Genomic DNA, 26385 nt, shown 5'->3' with positions numbered 1-26385 from the left:
TGATATTCCATTATACACCACCACTGGCAACAGTGATGATTTCAAAATGAAAATGAGGAACTTTAATTTGGAAACTATTTAAATACCATGTGGTAACTTTCATCTGTTTTCATTCAAAATTAAGGGAAACTGGTTTGCTTTTGAGAAAAAAAAAATCTATTTCAGTTGATTGTAGAGGATTCTCCAGGACAATAGGAAAGAAAAGATGTTTAAAGAATAAGACAAAATGGGAAAGAGAAGAATTCTCAGGAAGAGAGATGAAGTGAGAACTTTTTTCCCTTCATTACTTCTGAATTTTATTGTTTTCTGATACCTCCTCAGGCATTCATCAATGCCAAATTTTTAATTTCAAAAGTACACAGCTGTGATCCCATGGTTCTACATAAATGCTTTAGTGAAAGAAAAGAGAAAGTAGGCCACAAAACTAAGAAGAATTCCTGTTTTTGTGCAATTCCACTTCTCAGCTGCACTCTTTAGCTTTCCCCTGCCTATGGATTGAAATGCTACTGACATCCACACAAAGTAAAATTTCTATATTTCATTTGGATTAAATTTTGACTTTCAATTTTAGTACATTACTTCTAGAAATTCATCTCTGTCAGCACAATGCAGTGTAAGGAGTATTTGGATTATTCAATTTACAGCAATAAAATAGTTCCTTATCAAAGCCATCTAATTGAAATAGCAGAGAAACCCAAAAGTGACAGGATGGAAACATGGTTAGCTGCACAGATCAGGAATTTCTTTGGCATTTGATTCATTTTTTAGCAAGCTAACAAGTCTGGAATTTCCACTTGCTCCTGCCTTCTCGAATGTTTTCATAATTCTCCTGGCCATTTTAATGGAAAAGTGTGAACAGTATTTACAAAATCCAAGGCAAGAAGAGAACCAGCTTGCCTGAATCCAAAATACATGGGACTGCCAAATGTGAATTGGAAATTGCTCAGACAGGTTAAGAGCAATTCAGTTTGGAGTCCCTTAAAGACCTATCTTGCCCCTGAATAAGAAATGTGTCCTGGATTACTCTTGCAGTGTCATGAGTTCAAACTGTTAGAATGGAAAGTAGAAACAGATACCAAAGAAATCCTTGAACTATCATTTTGGAGGTAATGCAGATTAACCTGGGACTAGGTAAAATATAAGCAGCGTTCAAAGGAATCTTACATTTTGCCAGCATCATCATAATTTCTGGTAAAGCTAAATACTTGCGCAGAATAGCAACTTCTCAAGACAACATTATATTTTAAATTATTTTTATGTTCTGTAGTGAAAGCCATAACTAAAGCACCATTTAATTTTTTTTTTTTACCGTCCTTTTTTTTTCTGTGTTTACAACACCAGCACTTTAAATGTAAGTAGGCATTACCAGGAAGCGTATGCAGACAAATGAGGAGGCAGTTTTATGAAAGACATCAATAGCATAAAGGAAATGAGGCAAAAAACTTACAGGGAAGGGCAAACTCTCAACTTGTTCATATTGACTAAATATTGGAAGGCTGCAATATTTGTCTGTAAGTATGTGGGGGCTGTACACATCATGAAGAAAGGAAATAACTAAGAGAAATTATCTTTGAAGACTGAAGAACAGGAAAAGCATCTTGGGCATGACAAGGATTAAGGTAGGAAATAAAAATCACAGGGAAGCAGCAACATTGGATAAAGCTGTATCGAGACTTACACTTTTCAGTTGAGACAGCCACAATACACAGACTAACACCACACAATTTCAGAAAAGTTAAAGCATTAGCCCATACAGAGTAACACCATACCACTTCAGAAAGCTTCAAGCTCTGCCCTCTATTTGCTCTTCAGTGCAACCTTTTACATCCTTATCTTACATGCATTGCACCTGTGTGCCCTCTGCTCCCTTTGGTGATGGGTCAGTGCCCAGCATCTGTCCTTCTTGTTCTTTGGTGATGGGTCAGTGCCCCTGGGCACTCCATGGCTCATTGCTGTCAATGCTGCTCACCTGCTGCTCACAGCTGCAGCCCACTGGGGATGAGGTTCAATTGCAGCCCCATTCCCAATTACCCCGAACTGTGTGCCCACAATTCCCCTTTTTATCCTTTTAAATAAATGCTAAGTTTACCATCTCTCCATAGAGCCCTTGTAGAAGAAATAGTAAACGTGGTAGAAGTATCTCTTGTGTAGGCTCTACTATCTCTGCAATGTGTCTGTGTACTGACCTTGATTCACTCCCTAAACTTATATTACATGTAGTTGTACAACTTTATAAGGTAACACACAAGAATACAGCTGTATAATTCCATCATTGCTTTGAGGGGTGTTATCTAACACAGGCTGAATGCAATGAGCAGGCACCCACTGAACTCTAGTATCTGTTGAGTGCACTTATGCTTATGAAATATAAACTTTTATACTTATGTCTAATCAAAGATTAATAGTTGTAATTTACAAACACAATATATATGTTTCACTACCAAACACACTATACTGAACAGAGCTACTCTCTCCCCAGCTCCCACTGTTGCTTTAATAACTTCTCTTGCTCTTCTTACAGTGTTTTTTGTGTTAGGTGGTCACTTTAAGCCTCTCTTGTCCTGCTCTGTTTTCTATTCTTTTAAAGTCTCATAGAGCAATCTCTAGGTGGTAGCCAAATCTACAGCTGTCTTGCCCACTTTTGACACTACATCCTATACTTTCTCCAGCTCCTTTCTATGTTCCAACACTAAAAGCAGTACTTGCATCTGTCTCAAAATCTTGTGACTTTTCCCACAGTAAAACACTACAAAGGGCATAGTTAGTGGTCTTAATGCCTTTTCTTTTCAACAAAGCTTCCTATGTAGATAAAACACTTATTTCCCACTATGTTCCTAGCAGCTTACTTGTACTCCAGGTGTCAAAATCAGTCTGGTCTGGACTAGGCAGTTTCTCCTTGCTGCTCTCAACACTACGCTGGTCTCCATCTCAGGCTGTACCTCATCCTACAGCCCAATCCTGAATCATGTCAGGGTCACCATTATGTTACAGTTGAAACGGACACAATACAGAGGAACACCATGCCATTGCAGAAGGCTGCATGCATCTGTTCTTCTTGTTCTTCAGCCCAGCCTTTTATACCCCTCATGTCCATGCATTGCACCTGTGTGCCCTCTGCTCCCTTTGGTGATGGGTCAGTGCCCCTGGGCACTCCATGGCTCATTGCTGTCAATGCTGCTCACCTGCTGCTCACAGCTGCAGCCCACTGGGGATGAGGCTGGACACAGTTACAGGGACAGTTTTGCAGTGGCAGAATTTAGCCTAGATAATTTAGGGGTTTCCTTACTCCCATTTCTATGATTTCACTTTATTAATGTCAAAAGCAGTGCAATGGCGAATTCCGCAGAACATTACCCAAGTGCAATTCTGCAATTTTTTCTCCTTTCTTTTGCAAATAAAAGAGTAAATTTATTTTCTTTACTTCCTAACCGGTGAAACTTCTTCAACAGTGACACATGTTCACCTTCGACAGTTTTTCTTCCTTGAGCATCCAACTGTTTTGGTAGTTTAGGTAAACAAACTTATTGGTTTTATTTCAATATGATTATTATGACATGGAAAAAACCCAACCAGCCAAACAACCCAAGCCAAATAACAACTACTTCCATTCAGGAACTGAATACATAAAAACTATACTGATAAGAGTAATATTCACCTCAGGAGGAAATACTGCCTAATGTCAGTATTTTAGAAATCAAAGATGAGGAAACACAGGGAAAAAGTACCTTTTTGATGGTTTCCAGCATTGATCGCCCTCCTTGCCAGGGTTTAGAGTTCTTCCTGATGCAGGTGAGGCTGGCCATGCTGTGCCACTTCCTGTCCTCCAGCTTCTTATGAAACGCATTTGCCAGCAGAAGGACAGTGTCATATATATACAGGTTTGAAATCTGTGAAGAGATCAAAAGGGAAGCATTAACATAGCTATTTGTAGTATCCTCCTAGCAGCCAGAATTTATCATTTGTTTTGCCTCACCCATAATCCTCTGGTAATTAAATACTTTATTTAGTTTTAAGAAGAATCTGTGAGAGGCAAAATGTCACACATTTTGGCTTTGGTAAAACCTGCAGCTGGGGGCTGTAATGCTAAAAGTGATAAACACTAAACAAACTACACACACATGAGAAGTCCAGGCAGCCCAACCCTTGGCACAGCTCAACTTGCCAGATTTACAGCTCTACTTATGACCATAAACAGGCTCTTTTTATTTTTAACCAGTTCCTTATGAGACTCAATTTTTCAGCCACCAGATATTTGGACACCATCAAATTATATCTTCAAGGCTATTTTGTTCTTTTGAAAAGCAGAAACTCTGCAAATTTGGAATAGATTTTGTTGTGTTATTTTGCTCCTGATTTGCGCAGTCAATTCTGGTTGACACTTCCTGGCATGAAATAAGACTCAATGAAATTCTTGTCAGTGTGCAATTGCATGTTGATTCTGCAATTTATAGTGTTTTCTGTCAGAGTGTTTGACATCGGCTGCTAATTGCTTGCAGGACAAAACTGTTACAGAGTACATGTGTGTATGTTTCACTGTGAGCACAGATGCATACAGTGTGAGGAAGTTCTTGTTTGGGATAAAAAGCAGAACAGTGGAATTCAAGAAGAGGAATCACTTGTGTGCCCCTTCCACTTAACCATGTTTTAGTTCTGTGTACATGCTTTAAACGCACACAGTGCAAAGTCAGATGTGAAAGACACAATTAAAAGTAAGGGAACAGAAGCTCAGGACTCATGAACACTTCTGAAACAAGTAATTTACACTATAGTTTTACATCAGTCTTTGCTGTCCTCAGATGGCAGGAACATTTAAGTTACTGACAGTATCGTAAAAAGAAACCTCAGCTGTCCTGAATAGAGGTTCTCATGAAGAAAAATTATGTTCAGAAATGAAAAGGACTTTTGGGAATATTATTTTTAGATAACCTATTGGTCATCTAAAGTTATTGAGGGAAACACAGTTTCCTCAGGTGCATGATAAAGGGCTCTGTAGAACATTCCTAGTGCCTGACAGCAAATTAGCCTGTGGCAATTTGAGGCAAGGTTGCTGGGATTTTTTCTCCATCAGTCACAGACAAGTCAAAAGACATTTCCTCAGATTTGTGGAATTTGTTGGCTGCTCTCTGTAAGGGTTTTTTACACAGCTATAGGTAGCGTGCTTAAAGTTTGAAAAGAAGAAAGAAGCTTACAAATGGAAAGTATGGAAATTTAGTAGCCCTAGTCTGCTTTTTAAATCTATCCAAAGCCTTGGAAAGCCCTGCAGCTATTGGGAGGGGGGGTATATGGCAAGGAAGCACAGTAATGCTGAAGATCTGAGATTGGCAAATTCACATATCCCCTTAAAAAGGGGGAAAAAGTTAAAAACACCAAAAAACTCTCTTCCTGCCTAATTAGTCCTCTCAACATAACATTTTTTAATGTTTTTATTTCCTTTTTTAAATCCCATCTTTATGCTGGCTTTGCTTGTGTCATCCACTAACTGCTCTGTTAGTGGCAGAGATGCACAGAACCTGTGATCCTTAGTGCCCTTTTTCTTTAAATGATCCTTCATGGTGTCTTTCTTCTAAAGAAGGTGCTTCTTTATTCTTACTTGAGCTCCTCTTGTGGCAGTGAACATTTCTATTTTGGTATGCACCCAGGAACAAAATCTACTTTCTTCAGATGCACAGGCCGGGCATCATTGTGCATGGCAGGATTAAAAGCATGGATTGAGGATCTGGGCCCAGGTTAATCAAGCATTTTAAAAACAACTGGGATGATTTGCCTGCATATTGTAAACCTACAAAGAATTCAAAGCATTCAGCTAAAACTGTGTTTCTCCAATGAAGTCAGCACCAGAGGGACATTTGTTGGAATAGGGAAGGGAGGAAGTATCACTGGGCTGTGAGGCAAGCTTCTTTCTATACAAGTCTTTGCCAAAGGAAAAAAACAAACAAAACACACCACCTCTGGAGAGCAGAGGGAATAAGGTCACTCATGAGACTAAATTGGTACATGAAGGGCTGTGGACACCAAGTCATCATTTCCCAACAAAAGGACATTGCTTTCAAGGGAACTTCTGTAACCTACTACCATGGGAATAGAAGACAATGTCACAGTTCATGAGGAAGGATGCACTCACTAATCTAAGAGTAATATAGCTGGGCCTTCATCAAGCATTAATAGGGCTCAGGAGGACAGAGTTCAGCAGTTATTAAGCATTGTTAGTCCTTCACTAATAGGTTGAGCTTAACATGTACTGCAATCAATCACTGATAATGCAATGATAAAGACCCTACAATTAATTCCTGTTTCTCAAAATCACCCTTCCCTGTCACTTCCAGAAGTATGCTTCGTTAATATCTGTCCTGATGAACAGAAGGGGGTTGTAATTTAAAGTCACTTTACACCTTTATTAATTTCCCACATAAATTTACTGGGGCATTTAATGCACTGCCTGGTGTCCATTACTAATCCTTTATTTATTCTGTTAGGCTAAGGGCTGGACACTTGCATTACCAAGAAGTATTTAACTGCATAACCTACTGTTAAAGCAATTTAAAATTCAGATATGATTATTTTATCCAGAGTGTGGAAGAAAGGTACTTAGCATCAGATTAAGGATGAAGGATTAATCTGGAGTATCAGTGTTTATTTTATGTATACCTATAATACTGCACATAATTTTTAGATAAAAGGATTGCAGTACTAAATTCTTCTGTCAATCCAGCTTTTAAATTTCTGCCTTCAAAATGATACAAATTTATAGAATTTGTTTCAATTAGGCCAGTTCCAAAGACACAGTGAGACATTTTCACCAGAATATTTTTCAGCGTTTTAATAAAGATGCTGAAAAAAAATTAATTATTCCCACAGACTTTAGGGGGAGTAATTCAGAAAAAAATAAATAAATAAATTCACCCTTATAATTTCCAGAGAATGTTTCTGATTAGTCACACTTCGATGTCATTAAAAAAAAAAGCTTTAGTAATTTCAATTTATAAACTGTTCCAGCTCCCCACTGGATTAGAAACTAATTTATAATATTGTTGGGTAGAACAAAGAAGCAGCAAACAAACCCCACAGCTACTCAAAGGACTGTGCATCATACGAAGGCACAGGGGAAATTGTGTCAGAGTTTTCCTTCCTTTCAGTTTATAATGTTGTCTCACTCAGCTAAAATAATGAAGTACAGCCATCTCAGGGAAAGCATGCAAAAACAACTCAGCTGCACAAAACAGTTAAACCAATCCAGCTTCCATCATTCCTTTGAACCAAAATATTAGGAAAGCTTCCAGTAGGAACATTGTAGCTCTCCAAGCTATAGGTAGATCAGGACACACAGGTTAAGGTATAAGATCCAACCTAAAAAATTAAAGGGAATTTTCCAGTTTATCAAGACTAAGCTTTGAATTCTAGAACTTATCTTTCCTGGATTCACACAACCACTGAAGTGAAAATAAAAGTGAAGTTGAAGAGAAAGACAAATCAAAATGTAAAGCATCCCACAGACATGTGGCTCTTGCTGTAGTCAGGAGCTTTGTTCATGAGAACTGCTCTTTGCACTCTCTGACTCCTGCATCTGATCACGCTCTCAGCTTGAACACACTGTCCCTAGACTGCCAAAGTTCCCCCAGGACCATGCTGCCATGACAGAATGGCACAGCCTAAAGGATTTTTGCACTTCTGAAACAGTCTGTAGATATATCCTAAGCATCAATGGGCATCACACAGCCCTGCTTGCTTTGAGAACTCTAATAGGATCACTGTGTTCTCTGCTACAGCCAGTTTTTCATGTCATCAATAATTGCTGGCTGGCTGTTTTGTGAACTAAAATTAGTGACACAAAGGCCCTTACAACTAATCTAAAAGAGGACAAGACTATCCACACTTTGTCCCTTACATTTTTTCATTTTAAACAGACACTCTTGAAGACCTCCCTATTTTCCTCCCATTGTTTTCTCTCATTCTTCGCTTTCAGAATCATCTGGTTGCTGCTTTTAGCTGCTGGGTCAGATAACCTCCTCCCTCCACTGCTAAAAAAAATAATATGTAGCCATCTTTCTACAATTGCAGAAATGTTCACAGAAAAAAAAACCCCAAAAGTAAAATCAACATATTGAGCCAATTTCACATTCCTGATTTGCCTAAGCTTGGTCATGATGCAACCTAATGAGAGACACAGAGGACTTGTTCTTGGAAAAACTGTGTAAAGTCAGGAGGACAGGATCCTGTTGCTGAATTCCTGTGGTAGGAACCCATTTAGTTTCATTGTAGTTTGTGATTAACAATACTGAAATTAAGGCCTCCTTGGAACTTTGACACAGATTTAGATGTAAACACCAAGGCACTTGAAAGAGATGATGTGGGTCTCCCAGGAGGACTTTCTTATCGACAACATATTTGAGGCTCAGAGAAGCACAGCAGCTCAGGAGATATTGACTACAGGGAGGAAATTCTTTTGGGCGCAATGACAAAAATTAAAATTGAGCAGGGCAACAAAATGACTACCCTACTACCTGAGACCAGGTTGCTTTTTTGGATGTTTATCTCTATCTCATTTGGATGTTTATCTCAGGTTGCTCTTTGGATGTTTACAGGCAAGCTGTTGCTCCCTATCAGACACGTTCACTCCCTCCCCAACTCCAGGTGTTTCCCTGTCACGCCGTGAGCTATTAAACCACATGTCAGAGAGGACATGAAAAATAAGTTACAGTAAGCCCCTGGGGGAAAACTTGGAAGTTATCTAGAAAGACAGTTCCCAGGTGGGGATAGACTGGTGCATGAGCTACCTCCATGCTTTGGGAGAAAGGGTCCTTGGGATCACAGAGTGATGAAGATATTCTGTGGTTGCCACGGAAACAGCGCTGGCTTATGTTTTGGGGGACTGGAAATGTCTGTCGGATAATCGTCAACCTCCCAATTGACCTTCTCACCAGCTCCTGCACATCCACATCATTTATTTCCTGAAAGAGAAGGCAAGGGAGAGGACATGCATCAGAGTCAAAATTCAGAAACATGACCACCAAATGATAAACAAAAAATAAACTGAGTGGACCAAGAGGCCTCTGATTGAAACACAGCTATTGTCAAACTCCACCACAGCCTCAAAACCAATATGTGCATGCTCATTAAAATAAGTGGTGGTATTCAAATACCACCCTAAACCGCAAAAGTTCAAAGTGTAAAGTGTACTGTGCTCAAACCTCAGCAAATACTTATATTTTAATAGCTATTTCCTTTGGGGTTTTCTCTGACCCTCCTTTTACCTCTTCTGATCTTCTATTTGAAACTGTTTCACAGTATCCTTGACAGATAATGTATAAATCAGTAGGAGGCCATAGCATGATGTATTTCTGAGTGCAACACTGCTCAGGAGCAGTGAAGGTAGAGACAATGTTTCAGGCCTTAAGTGCTCATTTCCTAGATTCAGAGTATCAAGAACCTATAAACAATGCTCTAGTTAGAAATCATTTACCAAAAGGGCAAAGAAAATGCATAAGAGCATTCTAGGTATAAATGTGCTTGTTTATAGCAAGACCTAATTTAAAAGCAAATTTTTATTCCATAGTGTACCTATTAAGGCTTACAGCTGAACACTCAGCTCTACAGACAAATACTTAAAAGAAAAAAACAGCTAAGTAAATCTACCAATATTAAGCTTGAAGTATTAACTTTAAGATAAGTTAGGGAAAGCAGAAAAACATTTTTTACATAGCATAAATTCCTGCAGGTTGGGAACATGGTGTTTTACACTGTTGAATTATGAGTCCCTCAGGGAAGTTGAGTAAGAGGAACACAGGCTCCCAAGCAACACCAACTGACTCCAACCTTCACATAAGAACTTGAACTTTAGTTAAACATGTTTTTTTTCCTGGTGATTCAAATAGCTGGCAGCTTTCAAGATATTTTTGCGTCTGTATTTTCCTGTAAAATTGTAGAAATAATCTAAAATGTGTACCATCTTTTTAACCAGGATCTCTTTCTCATCAAGCTGAACTGTCTGTCCATGAACTGTCTTAACTACAGAGGCTGATGCCCCAAACCTTCCAGACATTTAAAACTGTGGATATGCCCCAGGAAGGGAGGTGGATCAAGAGGGTCTATTGGCAGCCTGCACTTAATATTCTCTTGCATACAACCACAGTTTATTGAATATTTTTTCATTTGTGTATTTATAGCTTTGTCATTTTTCAAAGGATAGGGCACATCTGCATTGTTAATACCTGTAATGAAGTGCCATCATTCTGCCTTAGCTCCCTGATCTATAACCATATTGAAGAATTCAGGAGACACCAGGATAGACTTGATCTCAAATTATGGAATCTTTCTTATGGAAATGAAGCCAAGCTTTTTGAAAAAGCAGCTATTTAAATGTTACAACAACCACCCCAGTTATTTTGGCTTTTTTTTTTGCTGTTCCAGTATAATATCTTTTCATTATTTTGAAGGAACGACTTTGGACATACTTTGGACATTATTTTGAAGGAACTACTTGGGTATTTCTTTCCCTTAAATTTTGAAAGAAATATATGTAAATTATAGCTTCTATTCTCTTGACTACAGTAAAAGTATTTTATTTGCCTTCACAGATTATCATAGTTTCTGAATTCATCTGTTATTAATGTTCTTTATGAAATTAGGGTTTTTTTTCCTGCAAAGAGAAATAACATAGCGTCAGCTGTGTTCAGTGTAATATCTTGCATTTCTGGTCAATCAATTCTTAATGTACCACAGATAATGGCTTATCTCAGCTTAAGATGCTGTCTTTTCATTTAGCCTGTATAATTTCACTAGCTGTGAGGTAAAAAAAAAATATATATAATGCTATTTTAGCAAAATATATAATTTTTTATAACACTTTCAATATAACCATAAAGGAGAGCTGAAGAAACTTTTTATCTTGATTTTAAATTATATACTTTCTCAGAGGATTTAAAAAAGTTTGCCTGGTTTCATTACGCAGTATATCCAAACTGTAACACCAAGATTATTAGACTCGCTCTAATAATGTAAAAACAGACACCTGGATAGCCACATTATATTGCCAAGAATACTTTAAAAGAGATTTTGACTTTCAAATCCTCAAGCATTTATCTTTCCTGCCATAAAAGTGTATCTATGTTTTCTGTATTCAGCACTTTTTGGTGCATTTTGAATAGAATGTTCTCATTTTATTTTATCTCTAGGTTACTACCTCATGTCATTATACATCACCTGGGAAATAATAACAGAATTGAAACACCAAAGCCATTCTGTGTGGTGGCCAAGGAGGTACATACATCTATAGATTAGTGACAGCTATTATTTTAAATGCTCATTATACCATAAATCAGATTTTAGATTGACAACAAAGCAATGCCATGCAACCCCAAATTCAACATTAGTCATTTGCTATGTATTTCTTTGTCATTTTCTAAATACTTGGCATTGACTGAGTGACAAGCCTTTTATATAATGACTCTCCAATATCATCTCTCATTCTTGAATTTTGGATCTGACTTAAGAAAACTATATAAAGCAACTATTGTATGAGAGGAAACAATTTTCATTTGCACTTCAAAGGAGGATACAGTGTAACAATATAAGGGCAGCAGATGAAATGTTATACAAGCGTTGAACGTCAAAAAAATTAGAAAGTTGGCCAAGTTGAACTGAGTTGGCACCTGAATAAATTTAGGCTAGGTTATGCGAGGTTGTTTTTCTTTTTTCTTTTTTTTTGTGTTTTTTTGTTTATTTGTTTTCCTTTTTTTTAAATTTTTTAATTTTTTACATAAAAAATTCAATTTATACTTCCAAGCCTTTGTTTTGCTGGTCTGAACATGGAATTATGGAAAGACTGTCCTGCCACAAATGGAACAAAGATAAAATTAGATGTACATTTCATCTAAGCAGGCAAATAAATAAGGAAAAAAATGCGGATTTAAATTAACAACTTTTTATAGATTGATTAGGAAACAAGACCTGAAGAGGATCATCTTGACATATAAAGCACGACTCCAATGGGGATGAAGACTACATACTGGACATCTAATATTTGTCCCATTATTTTAAGATAAGCAGCCCGGGTAGAGACTTAGTATTTACCACAGAGCAATTGTACCAGCAGTGAGACACATGGAGGGGAAGAATTTATTTACCTGCTCCTGTATTAAGCAGCAAACAAAGGCAAAAAAAAACCTTTTCTAATGAAAACATCTTAACTTTGGGCCACAAAGATGGTTCCAGTATTTATAATAAAGGGGACATGCACTATTTTCCAGTGCATACCAGGACTTCATCAAAGAGAATCCTGACACTCAGAGAGGAGAGTGTTCCTTCCTTATCCAAAAGTCAGCAGAGGAAAAAAGGGTGGCTTAAGGCCTCTAGGCTGCCACTGCCCACACCAGAGAACATTTGTGCCCTTCCCAAATTTCTCAGCACTTTCTAAAGAGAAGTTGACGTAAAAGCATGGCTGGATGAACTTCCAAGAGGTTACTCCAAAAGCAGATTTTGAACTGCATCATCACTTGGCTCCTATGTATCTCCCTTATGGTTTTTAGGCTTTGCAGAAAAGGATGAATAAAACCTGACAGGGCAAGAAGAAACTAATTTTTAGCTTTCACAGAGAAAAAATCCAAGATGTTGGAGAAAGCAGGGTTCTCTCCATCTGTGCATCAGCTGTCACTAATGCCAGGAGCTGGCAACTTGGTTGCCCACCTGATCCAAAGAGGGTGTCATTTCACACAGGCCCACCAACCCGGTGGAAAATGTAAGGGCTCAGCTGAAGCTCTAATGCTATTATCAATCATTATCCATATGAAAATGTTCAATATAAATGAGCTCCTGGAACTGAGCTGTGGTTATAGGACCTGATCTAACGGCTTGAGCTTGAAGCATGGTTATGCTCTACACGCCTACTCATGGTGGAGTGCATTGGGCTTCAAACATGATGAACAAGATGAATACGTGGGCCAAGGACAAGCCCTCTCCTAGGAAACAGTCTTCATCAAAAAGAATACAACCTTTGAATACGACCTTTTAGGTCCCCCAGTCCTCTCTTGTGCTGCGCTGGGCAAACCTGTTGGACCTTGTCCCATAAATTGGTCTTTAAAAGAGTCTGGAGGTTTTTTTCATTCTTTCATCAAGCAGGAGTTTTTCCAGACTCTGGTGCCTCTGGTAATTAGAAACATTTTAACAACTTTTGACCTCAGTTTACTCACGCACAAATTGAACTCATTTGTTCTTGTGTCAGCCTTGTCCTTTGGCTCTCGACAATGATGCATTTATTCACATTCTGTAAGTGTTTATAAACAGAGAGCACATCCTCTTTTAGTCTTTGTTCCAACCAAGCCAACTTTTCCCCTTTCCTCTAACACAAATCAGCTTTCCTGTGCACTCATTCCATTCTGATTCTAATAGATCTGGTCATAACTGACCGCATTATGGCAGATGAAATCCAAACAATCCTTTGTAAAGTAGCATTAATATTTTCACCTCTGTATTCCAACTCTAAGCAGTGGAAAGTGTTTGGGGCTGTCCTTAAGTAAACAATAGCAATAAGGAACTGGTGGCAGCCGTAGGTATTGCAAGGTAATAGTAAGGTAACCCTAAATGTTTTAACAAAGGAAAATGCTTGAGAGAGAAATGATTTAAAATGGAAAAAAAAACATTTCTTGCATTTAAAAAGAGCAAGGTAAAGTGATAAAAATCATACAAATACCCCTTCTTCGGCTCCACTAAATAAAATCTAAGTTTACTGTACAGTTGTGAATTAAAAGTCATGAAAGAAATATCATTTTTTATCCTGGAATTTTGAAGCTGTATTTACTATTGTGCAGAGGAAATGAAGCAAGGAAAGACAGATAGACAGAGGGAGAGAGTGTGAGAAATCCATTCTCACATTTCGCTAAGGCATATTTGATCATGACTACATTCAAATCTATGATTGCTGAAAATTTTAAATAAAAAACTGTAACATCTGCTTTAAGGCCCTGAAGAAACAGGAACATTTATTTGGAGAGCATTTCCTCAGCTGACTATACTGATCAGAAGAGATTTGCATTATTTGCTATGGTCTAATACGATGCATTATGTTTTAGAAAATGATGAATTCTTTCATTTTATAGGAACAAACCCCCTCCTCCCACACTTACATTATGATACACACTCTTTAAGAAAATTTGCTGTATTGCATAAAGTAGCAAGTAATAGGACAATAAAAATTAAGGAACTCTTTGCAGGCATAACAGCATTTGAAGTGAGCAATTAAAATAGCAGATGTTACCTCACAAAGCCTAAGCAGATTCCTGATCACAAAACTGAAGTTGGTATTTGCTTCTGCATTACTATAGTTGGTAAGAAGGTTGTATTCCCTTGGCACAGTGATGGAAAAGGAAAGACAATTCCAACTTCTTTTGGTATCTCAAGGCAAGGAATTATTTGAATCGGATGCCCAATTTGCGGAACAACACATTTTCACTGTCATAGATCATTTTAGAATTTCAAATTAGGAGGCCAGAGAAGCAGTGTTACAGTTACTTATTTGACAGTGTCATTTAGCCAATATAGGCACTCAAGCACAGATGTCTAAGCTGTCACAAAAGATTCCCAGAAGCAAGAAAATGGGCAGAGCTCTGAGATCATCTCCCAGTCATATGGAGGTGCTGTGGCCATCAGCAGGTAATGGATGACCAAATCAAACAGACTGGGACATAAAGATAGCTGGTTTATGTATCACACAGAAAGGGGGCCACAAAGCTCTGCATTTCCAAATTCTGCACTGCCAAATAGAGGCATTGCAATCTCGTTACTGAACTGGCAAAACATTGCAATAAGCAATTACCCAGCATCAAACACTCAGGAAACATAGATTTCTCCTCTAATTTGAACATAGTGACGAGGAAAAATTGTGCAAAGCAGAACACTTGCTGTAGTATTATCTACCGATCTTATTTATTGCTAATATGATTTCTGCATCCACATAATATTGAAATTATTTGCATTTTTAAACAAACAGAGCTGGAAAGCTACCTCAGTACCCAATATGGATTTAGGTCCAGAAGCAGATTAAGCTGGGATAGCACTAAACATATTCACTTTCTCTGAAAGAGAAAAGAGGAATTACTGAATGAGATGCAGAGACTTTAATGAGGATGGTTTAGAGCAGTTTGTTGGAATGAACTTAATCACAGCTTTCATCCTTTTCATATACAAGACTATCAAACTAAGAAGGGATGATGTACATTTCTCTGTGCAGATCATTCAGCTTTTCCTGCTGCTGGGACTGCAGCCCAGAGAAAGAGTTTTGGAGTGGAGAAGGCAGCTGAGTGGTAACCACTTTGATCGCTCTGCCATTTCATCTGCTGCAATGTGCAAATAACAATGCTTAAAAAGCAGGTTTCTTTTTTCTGTCATGGAGACACTAATTTCTGAATAAAAAGCATAGAGAAAGCATATATGCTAGAAATGGACCCTCAGTCTTGTTTGGTATTTTTTGAGGGTGAAGGAGCTGAAACAGGTAAAAGCAAGCACCTTCTTTAGATCTTTTAGAAAGCATGTAACATTTAAAACAAAAAAAATCAATTGCAGTGTTTTTAACTTGAACAGCAAGCCAAAATCTGAGCTTTGTCTAAGAAACTGCCGTCCCATATACCGATTACAGGGGACAGCTTTAGATTCAGTTGATGCTCTTCTTAAAACACTCAGTGTTAACTCTGAAGTGAATTCTAGTTTATTCAGACATGAAAAAGAAAAGATGTATGTTGTTGACAAGACCACCTGCAGATTAAAGCTGGGTTCTCTCCCAGCAAAGCCCCATTCAGTGCTGGAAAATACACACAGCACCGGTCAGGAGCAAGGCAGGGCCCAAACTAATGGTTATGCTGGACCTGGTTTGTTTACACAGCATTTCCAGAGATGTACTTTTCTCCAAAAAAAATGGCTAAAAATCCACTGGTTTAGCAGAGCATACTAATGAAAATCCAATAATTAAGTATGAAAACAGAAGTGGATAGTAAATCCAGGTAGCATGACATGGAATTTACATGCAGTCTTTTATCCTGAGAACATACAGGAGTTGCATGATTAACATGTTAGGAGATAGTCATCTACTCAGGGAATCCAGCTATTTTCCACCTAAATTATTTTTCAAAAACCTGAATGCTGTCAAACCTGAACTGCAGAGTTCAATATTTCGTATACAAAACTATTTCACATATTGACTTATCATATTTTATCTGACAGACTTTCATGGAAGAACTTATTTCACAGTGTAAAAGCAGAATCTCAATTTAACTTACTGTTTTCCCTTTATGAACATTTATATATGACCTAATCCAGAAGTCTACCAAGGAGCCTCCCACTAATATCAACAGGTTTGGATATCAACCATCACAGAACATTTGGAGAGTTCATAAAGGAAATATGGGATTTTGTTATTATTATTATTTTTAATTTTATTATTGATAAAAAAAATCATCAAAATATAAACAAAATGCGAGGACTCCACCACAAAAGATTAGCTATTAAAAAAAGGCCTTAAAAATCCTGTGAAAACCATCAGCTCAATTGTGAACTCTTGAGATATTTAGAAATAAAGGGGTTTTTTTCAATTTATTTTCCATTTATTCATAGAGGGACTTTCATTTAAAATAGGCAAGAAAAAACAGCAAAGTCCAAGAACCTGTCATTCTACTTTTATTAAGCAACATCTACTCCCTCAGTGTGCTTGAACTTTGTCATAGCTACTGCTTCCTGTTGGCAAAGGGAGAATCAGCATGAATATTGTCAGTAAGGATGAAAACAGGATTCATGGATCACAACAATGTTCACTTGACAGTTACCTCATTTATAATGATCCAGTGACAGTCAAAAGCAACCAAATTAGTCTCCACGACCTGAAACAGAGAACAAACCAGCTATCAGTCAGCTTGCTTGGGAAAGGCAGAAAAAAAAAAAATTAAATAGATGCTCTCTGCAAATGACAAAATCCAAAGCACATGCTCTCTAGAACTTTTGCTATTGAATTGAGGATAGAAAACCTTTAGCACCATGCTGAAGAAGCATTTGTATTATTGTTTGACTTGCCAATTAAACTTGGAAATACATTTCATTGCCAGCATCACAGGAAAGAATATGTTTCAGTTGACTGAGGAGAAAAATGAAAACATTTTTGCTTTAGCACTGTGTGTTGAGAGGAAGCAACAGAGAGCAAGGCAGAAAATGTGACTTTTGTAAGATTTCTGTATTTGCTGCTTCTAAGGCTTTTCCAGTGTACACCTACTCTGAAAGCCTCTGAATTAAGGAAAAACAAAACAAACCCAAACCAAAAAACCCCACATCACAAATGCTAGAGTTCATGGAAGTGCAAAGAGCAGGAAGGAAAGGGTTCTCCTGAGAAAGCAGGCTGTCACAGGGATGATGAATTATAGCCTGTCTCAGGTTCCATGCACAGAAGGCCTCTCATCCTCCTCTCATACATCTTCTCCTTTCCTTTGCTGAAAATTTCTCCATGACCTGTCTTTTATGCTGGACTGAACATGTGCTTTCTAACTCATCTTTCACTCAGTCCTGTCCCTCCTTGAATCCATTACACTTTTGTGGCAAGTCACTTCTCAATCCACTTCACAGTGCAAATGAAGAGGATAAAAATACACTTGTTCTTCTTTTATTAGGTAGCAAAGAAATCATTGACAAGAGGGAGGCCAGAAACAAACTCTGGAAAAAGCTAGACACCCTAATTTTTTTTTCTGCATGAAATTGAATTAGGATTAACATGCAAATAGCTTTAAACATAAATTAATCCAAATTTATTCGTATAGTTACCATGCTCATCTTGATTCACAAATCAAAACCAGTGGATACTTAAAACTGTATTGAAAGGGGCTGTATTGAGCCCCTTAAAAAAACACAAAGAAAAAACTCCAAAGAAAAACAGAAACAAATCTTGGGCTTGACAGTGTTTAAGTGTTCAATTAGATGCCTAGTGCTGGCCTCTTATTACTGGGACCATTGGCTTTTAATGACAACCAACAGAAAAAGCACTTGCCAAGGATGGTGGCAATTTATACTGTGCCATGTCCAAAGGAGAACAATTTAACTGGCCACAAATCTTAAGAGCATCGAAAAAACTCACACTGATAAACCTCATTATTAATTCAAAGGCTATTAGAACTGGGGTCACTGCTTGTTTAGCAGAATGCTAAGGCAAGATTGAAAATTCTGATCTGGAGAGACCTGGTTGAGGGGAAAGCAGGAGCAGCAGTGTATGACTGATTGCTTATTTGAAACTCTCCCAGCACCGATCAGAAATCAGGGGGATTAGCAGGCATAGCTGCTAATGGAAAACTTCAGTTTTCTGGAAAACTTCAATAGCATTAGCAGGAATCAGAGTCCTTAACTTATGTGGAGATCAATAGGTAAAATCAACATGATATTTGGGTGTGTTGCTTTGACATTTTCTTGCATTCTCCACTGCAGGTGTTCCCACAGCACATAGAAAAGGACAGAAACTGAGTAACTGTGATAGGAGGCAGCACAACAGACTGAGCCAGGAGGTTTGAACTGGAACATGGCTGTTCTGATCAGATTGCTCATAACGAACCAGTTGGAATACAAACACACCCAGGAACCAAAAAAGGTCAAAAGAGGACAGAGTAGTAACAAAATTCTCAATGGAGCATTTGCTCCTTACATAAACTTTCAAAGCATAGAAAGTTTATCCCATTTACAACATAAGCTGTCATTTAATTTTTCCATAAAACAGAACAAACCAAAGCCTTACTAAAGCAGGAACAATTCTGCTAGTCAATCTACATACAGTTCTGCTGAAAGCAAGCAGAATTAAACACAAAAAATAAAAAAGAAAAAAAGGCAGCACAGTCAGCATGTTTTCTCATTTCTTGTCAGGTTCCTAGCAACCTTGTCCTTCCTAACTTTTGGCTCTGGGATGTCCTTCCGGGAACGTCTGCCCTGCTGTAACTGCTGTGCTCAAGATGAGGTCTCCTAAGGTTCCTGTGGCTCCAAGGCAATCTGCCAGTGACACCCTCGAGTCAAGTCTCCCAGTGGTGGTAGGAAAATGACAATAACTGTGTTTCACAAAGGGCTCCTAAGCTTTTTCTCTGCTTCCAAATGGCAGTCAACCAAAAATTCAGATTTAGGGAATCCACAAAATGAAAATCCACATTTTCTGTTTACTTCTCATTAACGTGTTACAAGTGAGCCAGATAACTTTGTGCCTGAAGCTTCAGCTGATCAGATTTTTGTGTATTGTATCTCCCATTTTTGTTTCAGTTAATTTAGTTTCTTAATAAGTATTTGCTTTGGAGTACCTACTTTTTCAATCATAGAATGTCTTTTCAACTGAATATGGTCTTAAGTGTCACTGGTTTTATTATGTAAAGCTCACAGACCACTTAAGCCAGTCACTGGTGGAGGCTGACTGGTCTCACAAGTCACTCACATTATTTCAAACTCAGGGTACCTGTGACAGATTTATCCACAATTTTCAAATAACAAGAGGAAATTAACCCACTTTTTAGTTACAGTTGAAACTCCTCAGCAGAAAGATCATGTTTTATCCATTCAAGTTTATGCATTCATGAATCTACTCAATACTAAAAACATCTTCAAAAAGCATATGTCAAATTGGAACTTGTAGTTCACTCAGAGACACTCAAACCAACATATTCTAAGTTTAGATGGGCTGCAAATAGCCCCTGGTTTAAAAATTCACTTTACCTTTCAGTCTTCTAGAAGCTGCTTCTTGGTATTTTCCTTAGCCCATCTACTCAAAGCTTGTTCTGGCATTGACAGTCACTTAAAAAGATGACTGATAATGCCCTGGGAAAGTTGCTAGATTTTAAGATCGATTTACATCTGAACTGGGACTCAGCATTAGGCTGAGATTTCAAGGCCTTATTTTCATCCCTGGGTCATTCAGCCTCATCTCTCTCAAAAGAGCTGTTCATTTCAGCAGCACCAAAATGCTTTATCTCAGTCTCTTCCTTTCATCTCTTCTGCTAGCATGGCCTTTATTGTCCATTCAATTGACCTTAAAGTGCACATTCTGTCTGTAGGAATTGCAGGACACTATAATGTTATCATCATCATTAATAACCTTCCCAGATTTTCCAATTATTGTGCTCCTTATGTTTTCCAGTGTATATAAATGCACTGGCACATCCACTGTTTTACAAAAAAAAAAAAAATAAATGCAATGCTATGCACACCTTCAGTTTTGATGCCTAAGGGAAAAAGTTGCTCAATCCTAGAGTTTTCTTGAAATTCTAAGAGTAATCATATGCATAACCTTACCATCAGAAGATTATCTCCATCAGCAGCTATTAAGCACTAGTCTGCAAGTAGAAGACTATAATAAATCAGTTTTAAAAACCCCCAAACTGTCTAAAATCAGCAGTGACACAACCTAGATCCAATTATTCATCAGTACAGCAGTCATTACTTGCACACAGCAGGCCTTTACAGCCATGACACAATGTTCCAGAATGCCCTTGTCTATCTCCTGCATTTGCCATTCTCTTTACTTTAAAAAGCCATTGCATTTTCACATAGAAGGGATGATAACAAATAAGAGTGAAGTGAAAAAAAAACTAAAAGAGCACAGCTAGGTCTGCTTAAAATTGACCATAACCTTAAAAGCACACACAGCAGAAGTATTAAAGGCAGTATTGCAGCAGATTTCTATGCCTAATATGCTCAGAATTGTAAAACAAGTATTTTTTTATCTGAGTGATGATCTTTTTCTGGTTGAAATTCATATCTGCATGCATATCAAGTGAGCTGGCATGATCATGTGCTCTGTGCCAGGGAAAAATGAATGTAGAGAATAATGCAAGTGCATAAGGGCAGTAATGAAAAAGAAATCTGAAATCCTGTATTTTAGAAGCAGTAAAACAACTTGATTGGGGTGTGTAGGAGGTTGGGGCTTCAAGACCTCAAGCATTTGAATACAATGCAAGTTTCAGATTCATCACTGGTTCTACTGGCTCTGTGACAGGAAGCAGTGCTGTTCCCTCCCAAAAGGTAAGGGACAGATTGGAAATCTCCATACAAGACAGAAGGCAGGTGAACCTATTGTGTATGCAGCCCACCTCTTAAGCTAAAACTGAGAAAAACTGGACTGTACATTCCTAATGAGGGATGAACACCAAAATTCTACAAAGATATTAAATTGAGGAAAGTTGACACTTTCTAAAATAAAGAAAACCATGTACCTATTTGACAAATTGTCATTCACACATCCTCTAGGGGAAATCATACAAGCCGCGGGTTAATAAACATCCAAAGCTATAGGTCAATGCAAAAAGCTCTCTGAAGCTAAGCAGAGCTGCTAGCCAGGAGAGCATTAGGAGAAAGTATCATATATCCCTACCCTGCTCCTTTAGGCATTCAAGCCACCTTTGGAGTTAGACACTTGAGTCTAACCCAAAACAGCTACCTTTGAGCTTCTAAATATAAGTTGATTTCTTAACTGTGATGAATGGGTCTACCAGTAGCTAAAGGAAGCAGAATTTATTAATTCTGTATTGACTGTTCTGCAGTTCAGACCATATTTATTTACTAAAAGGGAAATTTTTGAAAGAATACCCCAATCCAAAAAAGCATTTTGCACTTTGGAGGTGCATCTCTGCTATTCCATTGAGTACCTCCACTTGCAAGCAGAACTCCAGGGTGAACTGGGGAGCCGTGTTTAACTTTAATGCCCATTACCATTGACTCCTTCCTGTCTCAGACAGCTAAATCAGTGTAGAGAACATGCAGAGGACAGCCTATTAACCAACTTCTTCAGAAAGCTACTCTTCTGAATTCAGCATTTTTTCATCTATGGACTGTTGGTATTCAATTATTTATAATGCCATATCACATAATTCTCCATTACTAAGATTCAAAGCCGCAAGTTAGCATGCCAGTTCTGAAATAGACCTTATGAAACTGTGGAAAAGCTGAAAAAGAAAATAACTCTCTACTCACTCAGCCCCTTTTCAGACACAGAGAGTTCACACTTGATTATAAGAAAACATTGCCATTAGTTGTATAAATCCTTGAAAAGGATTTATTAGTTGCACGAAAGGATACAGCCTGTCAAGTATGCAGTGCTATTCATGCACAGTCACAGAAATCCACAGCAACAGATACAAAAGATCATTCTTAACATCTTTGTAACTTTAGAAATATGTTCATGTCAAGCTCTAGCAGTTCTCCTAACACCCTATTAAAATAAATCAAACTCATGCTTCATGAGGAAGGTGTTCCACTTAGTGAAATACAGATGCTATTGAACTGATGAGCACGAGCACAGATGAAACAGAAACTAATTTTCTTTTTCTAAAGAATTCAACTACATACTGAGGGAGATTTAGCAGAGTGCACAAAAACGCTGCCAAGATGACAAGTGATGAGCAAGGACAAATCATCTGTCATTGGCAGCAACTCCAGAACTTCTGAATCTTTGGAAGAGCTTGACAATTTGTCATAACTATTTCTATTGTTCACACTCAAACCTTTAAATGGCCTAAATGCAAGACAATCTAAAGCAAGTAAAGCAGCTGTAGTGCCAGCATGAAAACTTTTCCCATGTGCAGTAGTAAGCAAGAAAGAAAAAAGGCTTTTTGTCAAAAAACCCCAAGTCATTTAATGAAAAATGACATCAGAAATTATCTACATCACTTCTTTCTTGCAGATATGGGCCCACAAGTGTGGGCAAATACTGCAAGATACAGATCATAAAGGAAAACCATTCCTTTCATTTAATGGAAAATTACATCAAAAATTACCTACATCACTTCTTTCTTATAGCTATGCACTCAGAAGTGTGGGCAAAAACCACAAGATACAGATCATAAAGGAAGATCATTCCTTTCCTTCAAAGGAAATACAGGAAAACCATTTGGATTTTCAAAATTTAGCCCCACACATATGCGACTAGTCAGACAAGCTTGCAAACACCCAAGGAAGCAGTAATGTTGCATATAAGCAAAGATCCTTACAGGACCAGGCCATCTCAGGTATCTCCTGTTTGAAACACAGAGGAGAGTTCCCTGGCTCCTGGTGTACCTGTGCTACAGCTGGGACTGCTCTGTGACAAGGCACCCAGAGGCCAGGGCTCCCTTCTCAAAATGTTGAAGGGAACTGTCTTGAACTAGAGCTTGCTTTCCTGTTAACTTTCTGCTCCACCAGTACCTGCAGTACTGACTGTGAATCTTTTTGCTGGACCACCGCAGAGCAAACCTCACTTTCCATTTGATTCTTTTTTTCACAAAAGCCAACAAGATGGCATTACATAGCCCATTGCTCTGGGAATGGCTGATATTGGAATAATTTATAAAGTGATTTAGAAAGTTTCCCAAGAATTGAGCTGGGATACCAACCTCCTGTTAACTTTTCCCAAACACTTTCTGCCTACAATACGTCCAAACCAATACAAGGTTTTACAAACTGGACAGCATTCTTCCAACTGGAAGACTGAAAAAATGCTTTCATCCAACACCTCTAGATTTGCTGTCCATGTCTTTTCATGGACCAGCCTCTTGGAGTCACCACTGCTGTTTTACAGGTGAACACGTTTCAACCTAAATTTCTCCCCCAGGGGCATAGCAATTTGTGGATCACTAAGATAGGATAAAAAACAGACTTCCAATACACACATGTGAGACAGGAAGCCACCCCAATTCAACCCTGCTCCCTCCCCCTCTCCAAGAAAATGACAAACAAACAAACAAACAAAAGACCAACAACCAATCAAACACAAGATGTCAGAGGCCATTTTTAAACATGATGTTTAACTAAAGATTTCAGCTTTGGACTAGTGAGAGCATTCAGAGCAGTCTCTGACAAGCACAGATGTCTCCCCATGGACTGGTATGTAAAGCAAAATATGGAAGTTAAAGACTATTAAATAGCAAAGAAAGGTGATAAACTGAAGACTGTCTTAACTGATCTGAAGTTTAGAAAGGTAAAAGCATGGAGTTGTACTATTTAGTATATTGTACTAGGTTAAACACTCACAGGACTAGTTCATGGAGATCCTCAGGTACGTTTGTGCTTATTTTTACTTTTCTTCCTTCTAGCTCCTAGTTCATCAAACCACCACCATTTTATCAGGCTGTTTGCTCTATGTTTTCCTTCTGGTGCCACAGCAAGTTCTTTCTGTGCTCCCACTCTTAGCCTTTGAGCTTTTCAGTAGGGAGATCAGTTGTTGATTAATAAAGCTCATTCTTACACACCAGAAACTAAAGCTCATAAAAATCTCTCTTCACCAAGGAGAGATATTTTACCAATATTTTTGTAATCTCATTTTAATCTCTACCCATTTCTGCTCTTGAGAGATGAAAAAAAAAACAAACCACACATGACTATACTTATTTTCATTCTTCTGGACAATCACCTCTTTCTGGGATTCCTTTCCCTGACATTCCTTCTGAGAAAAAGCAAGGAAACAAACACCCAAAAAACCCCCCCCCAAAAAAACCACCAACTACTGGGTGAAACCTGGCAGAGACATTTACCAATAATTAAAAAGCAAGCTTCTACAGCATTTGGAGGGGGCAGGTGGAAATTGTTTTTGAGTCTCCTCCTAAGGACGGGTGATATGGCTGACAGGGCTTCATTTGTTTGTCTCATGAAAATGCATTTCTTTTAAAAATAAATAGTTGAAGCACTTGATCAGTTTTCCACTTTTTCAGATCTATTTCAAAAGATGACACTTTTAAACTAAAAGCATCGGGTTACTCCACTGAATAATTAGTTTTATATTGACTTGGCTTGCCATCATAACTACATCTGAAATGAGTCAAGCTTCAGGGAACACTTTGTGTCTTCTGTCCCAAGATTTTAAGAGATGGAGGCTGTTAAAGCATAGAAATCAGCCCCATGCTAAAGAAAACCATTAAATATTCAATAAAAGTAAATAAAGACAACATTAATACTTTAGTGAGTTTGACCACAGGCTTGTACTGAGAACACAAAATAAAAACACATTCTTTCTAGCAGAAATGGCCTTTTAAAAATGATTCATTTTTTAATCATTGAGAAAAGCTAATAATGTATACTTTATAGGTGTCTAAACCCATGCATCTTTCTGAAGTCAGCCTGTAGACTGTAGGTTTAAAATAAAATAACTCTAAGCAATTTACAGATCTTTCATTTTAAGGATTATTTTATTCTTATTTAGTTTTCTTACTTCCAAATTTATGCTTTGATTTATATTCCTATTATCCTTCTGAAAAGTGTTTATAATATCGACTCTGGGAAAAAACAAAACAAAACTCAAAACCAAAACAAACCACCACATATTTTTTTCCTAAGTTCTGAAACTACTTGGCCTTAACTCAGACCTATTCTCCTACCTGCACTGTAAGACAATTGCAAGAAAGCAGAATAATGGTATTCTTAATGAACAATAATGTACATTCCACCTAAAATCTATTTATTTCAAAGTAAAAAAGTGTCTCAAATTATCATGGAAATAGAGAAATTTAGATTCATTACTGTTGAGTGGTTACCTCTACCTGCCATTCTTTTTATGACCTAGATTTTCTTTATAGCGATAGTACTAAATTGACCCCTGAGATATCCTTCTTTATCTGGTTTGGTTTTTTTTTTTAAGCTGAATTCTATTTGGAAATTGAAGCAGAAAACTTGAGTATTTGGCCTGGATAGGGGCTTTGAATCAAAGTGGTTGTCATCACCTTTGAAGTTGAAGAACCAAACATAAGAAGCCTGAATCTACACCACAGTATCACGATTTCCTTGCTCTTATGGATTAAGAGCTGGAGTCAAAGACTTCTCCCAGCTGTGGTGTTTGTTTTAAATACCTCAGCATTTCCTACATGCAGCCATTCAGGAGCTGCCCTTTTACTGAACTCACTCAAGATTGAAGGCTGTTGACAAGTCCTCTAAAAGATGGAAAATAATTGCCTTGCTGATTTTGATGTCTTTGCAACTGCCTTCTCCACAACAGTGAAAGTCAAGGATTAATGAAGCTTTGTCACAGATTTACAGTTACTCCATCTGCACATATAAATTATTTTTCTAAGCAGAATAAAAAGTTCAGTTCTTAATTTAAGCCTCTTGCAGACTTTATAGGCAGCATCTGATTTATTCCAGGCCCTTATTAATATAAAGAAAGCTTTCAAACGGTTAATGTGACATGAGAAGTTCAGACAGTCATTAATTCAATGCTTTAATTTGTAGAGGAAAAATGAATGCCAGCTGGACAATGGATCTTAAGTCTGCCTTAGTATCATGTCTGCTAGTAAAGAGAGCTTTGGAGGCTACAAAAAGAATACAGATGATAAAATGGTATCTGTCATAATTTCAATGTATGCTCCTTTGTTAGCTCATATAAAAATGTGAAAATTTGTTCATATTTACTTCTTCTTTAAACATACACCTATTGAGAATCAC

General features: G+C 37.8%; 1 protein-coding gene across 2 annotated transcripts in view; it reads right to left on the bottom strand.

The window, feature by feature from the left end:
• The window catches only part of GRID2 (glutamate ionotropic receptor delta type subunit 2), a 687526-nt gene that overhangs the window by 202835 nt on the left and 458306 nt on the right, over nucleotides 1–26385 (bottom strand). For both annotated transcript variants that reach the window (XR_008508327.1, XM_036382204.2), the window contains exons 5-7: nucleotides 16803–16856; nucleotides 8772–8945; nucleotides 3726–3887 (exon numbers count right to left, since the gene is read on the bottom strand). Coding sequence is in view for 1 of the 2 variants with exons in the window: in XM_036382204.2 (XP_036238097.1) it covers nucleotides 3726–3887; nucleotides 8772–8945; nucleotides 16803–16856 (390 nt within the window). In the remaining variant the exon portion in view is untranslated. The remainder of the gene's footprint in view (nucleotides 1–3725; nucleotides 3888–8771; nucleotides 8946–16802; nucleotides 16857–26385) is intronic.

The sequence above is a fragment of the Molothrus ater genome, chromosome 4 (assembly GCF_012460135.2).
Source record: "Molothrus ater isolate BHLD 08-10-18 breed brown headed cowbird chromosome 4, BPBGC_Mater_1.1, whole genome shotgun sequence".
In the NCBI taxonomy this organism is placed as follows: domain Eukaryota; kingdom Metazoa; phylum Chordata; class Aves; order Passeriformes; family Icteridae; genus Molothrus; species Molothrus ater.
Note: the sequence above shows the minus strand (reverse complement) of the source record. Positions and strands in the feature narration are given on the sequence as shown.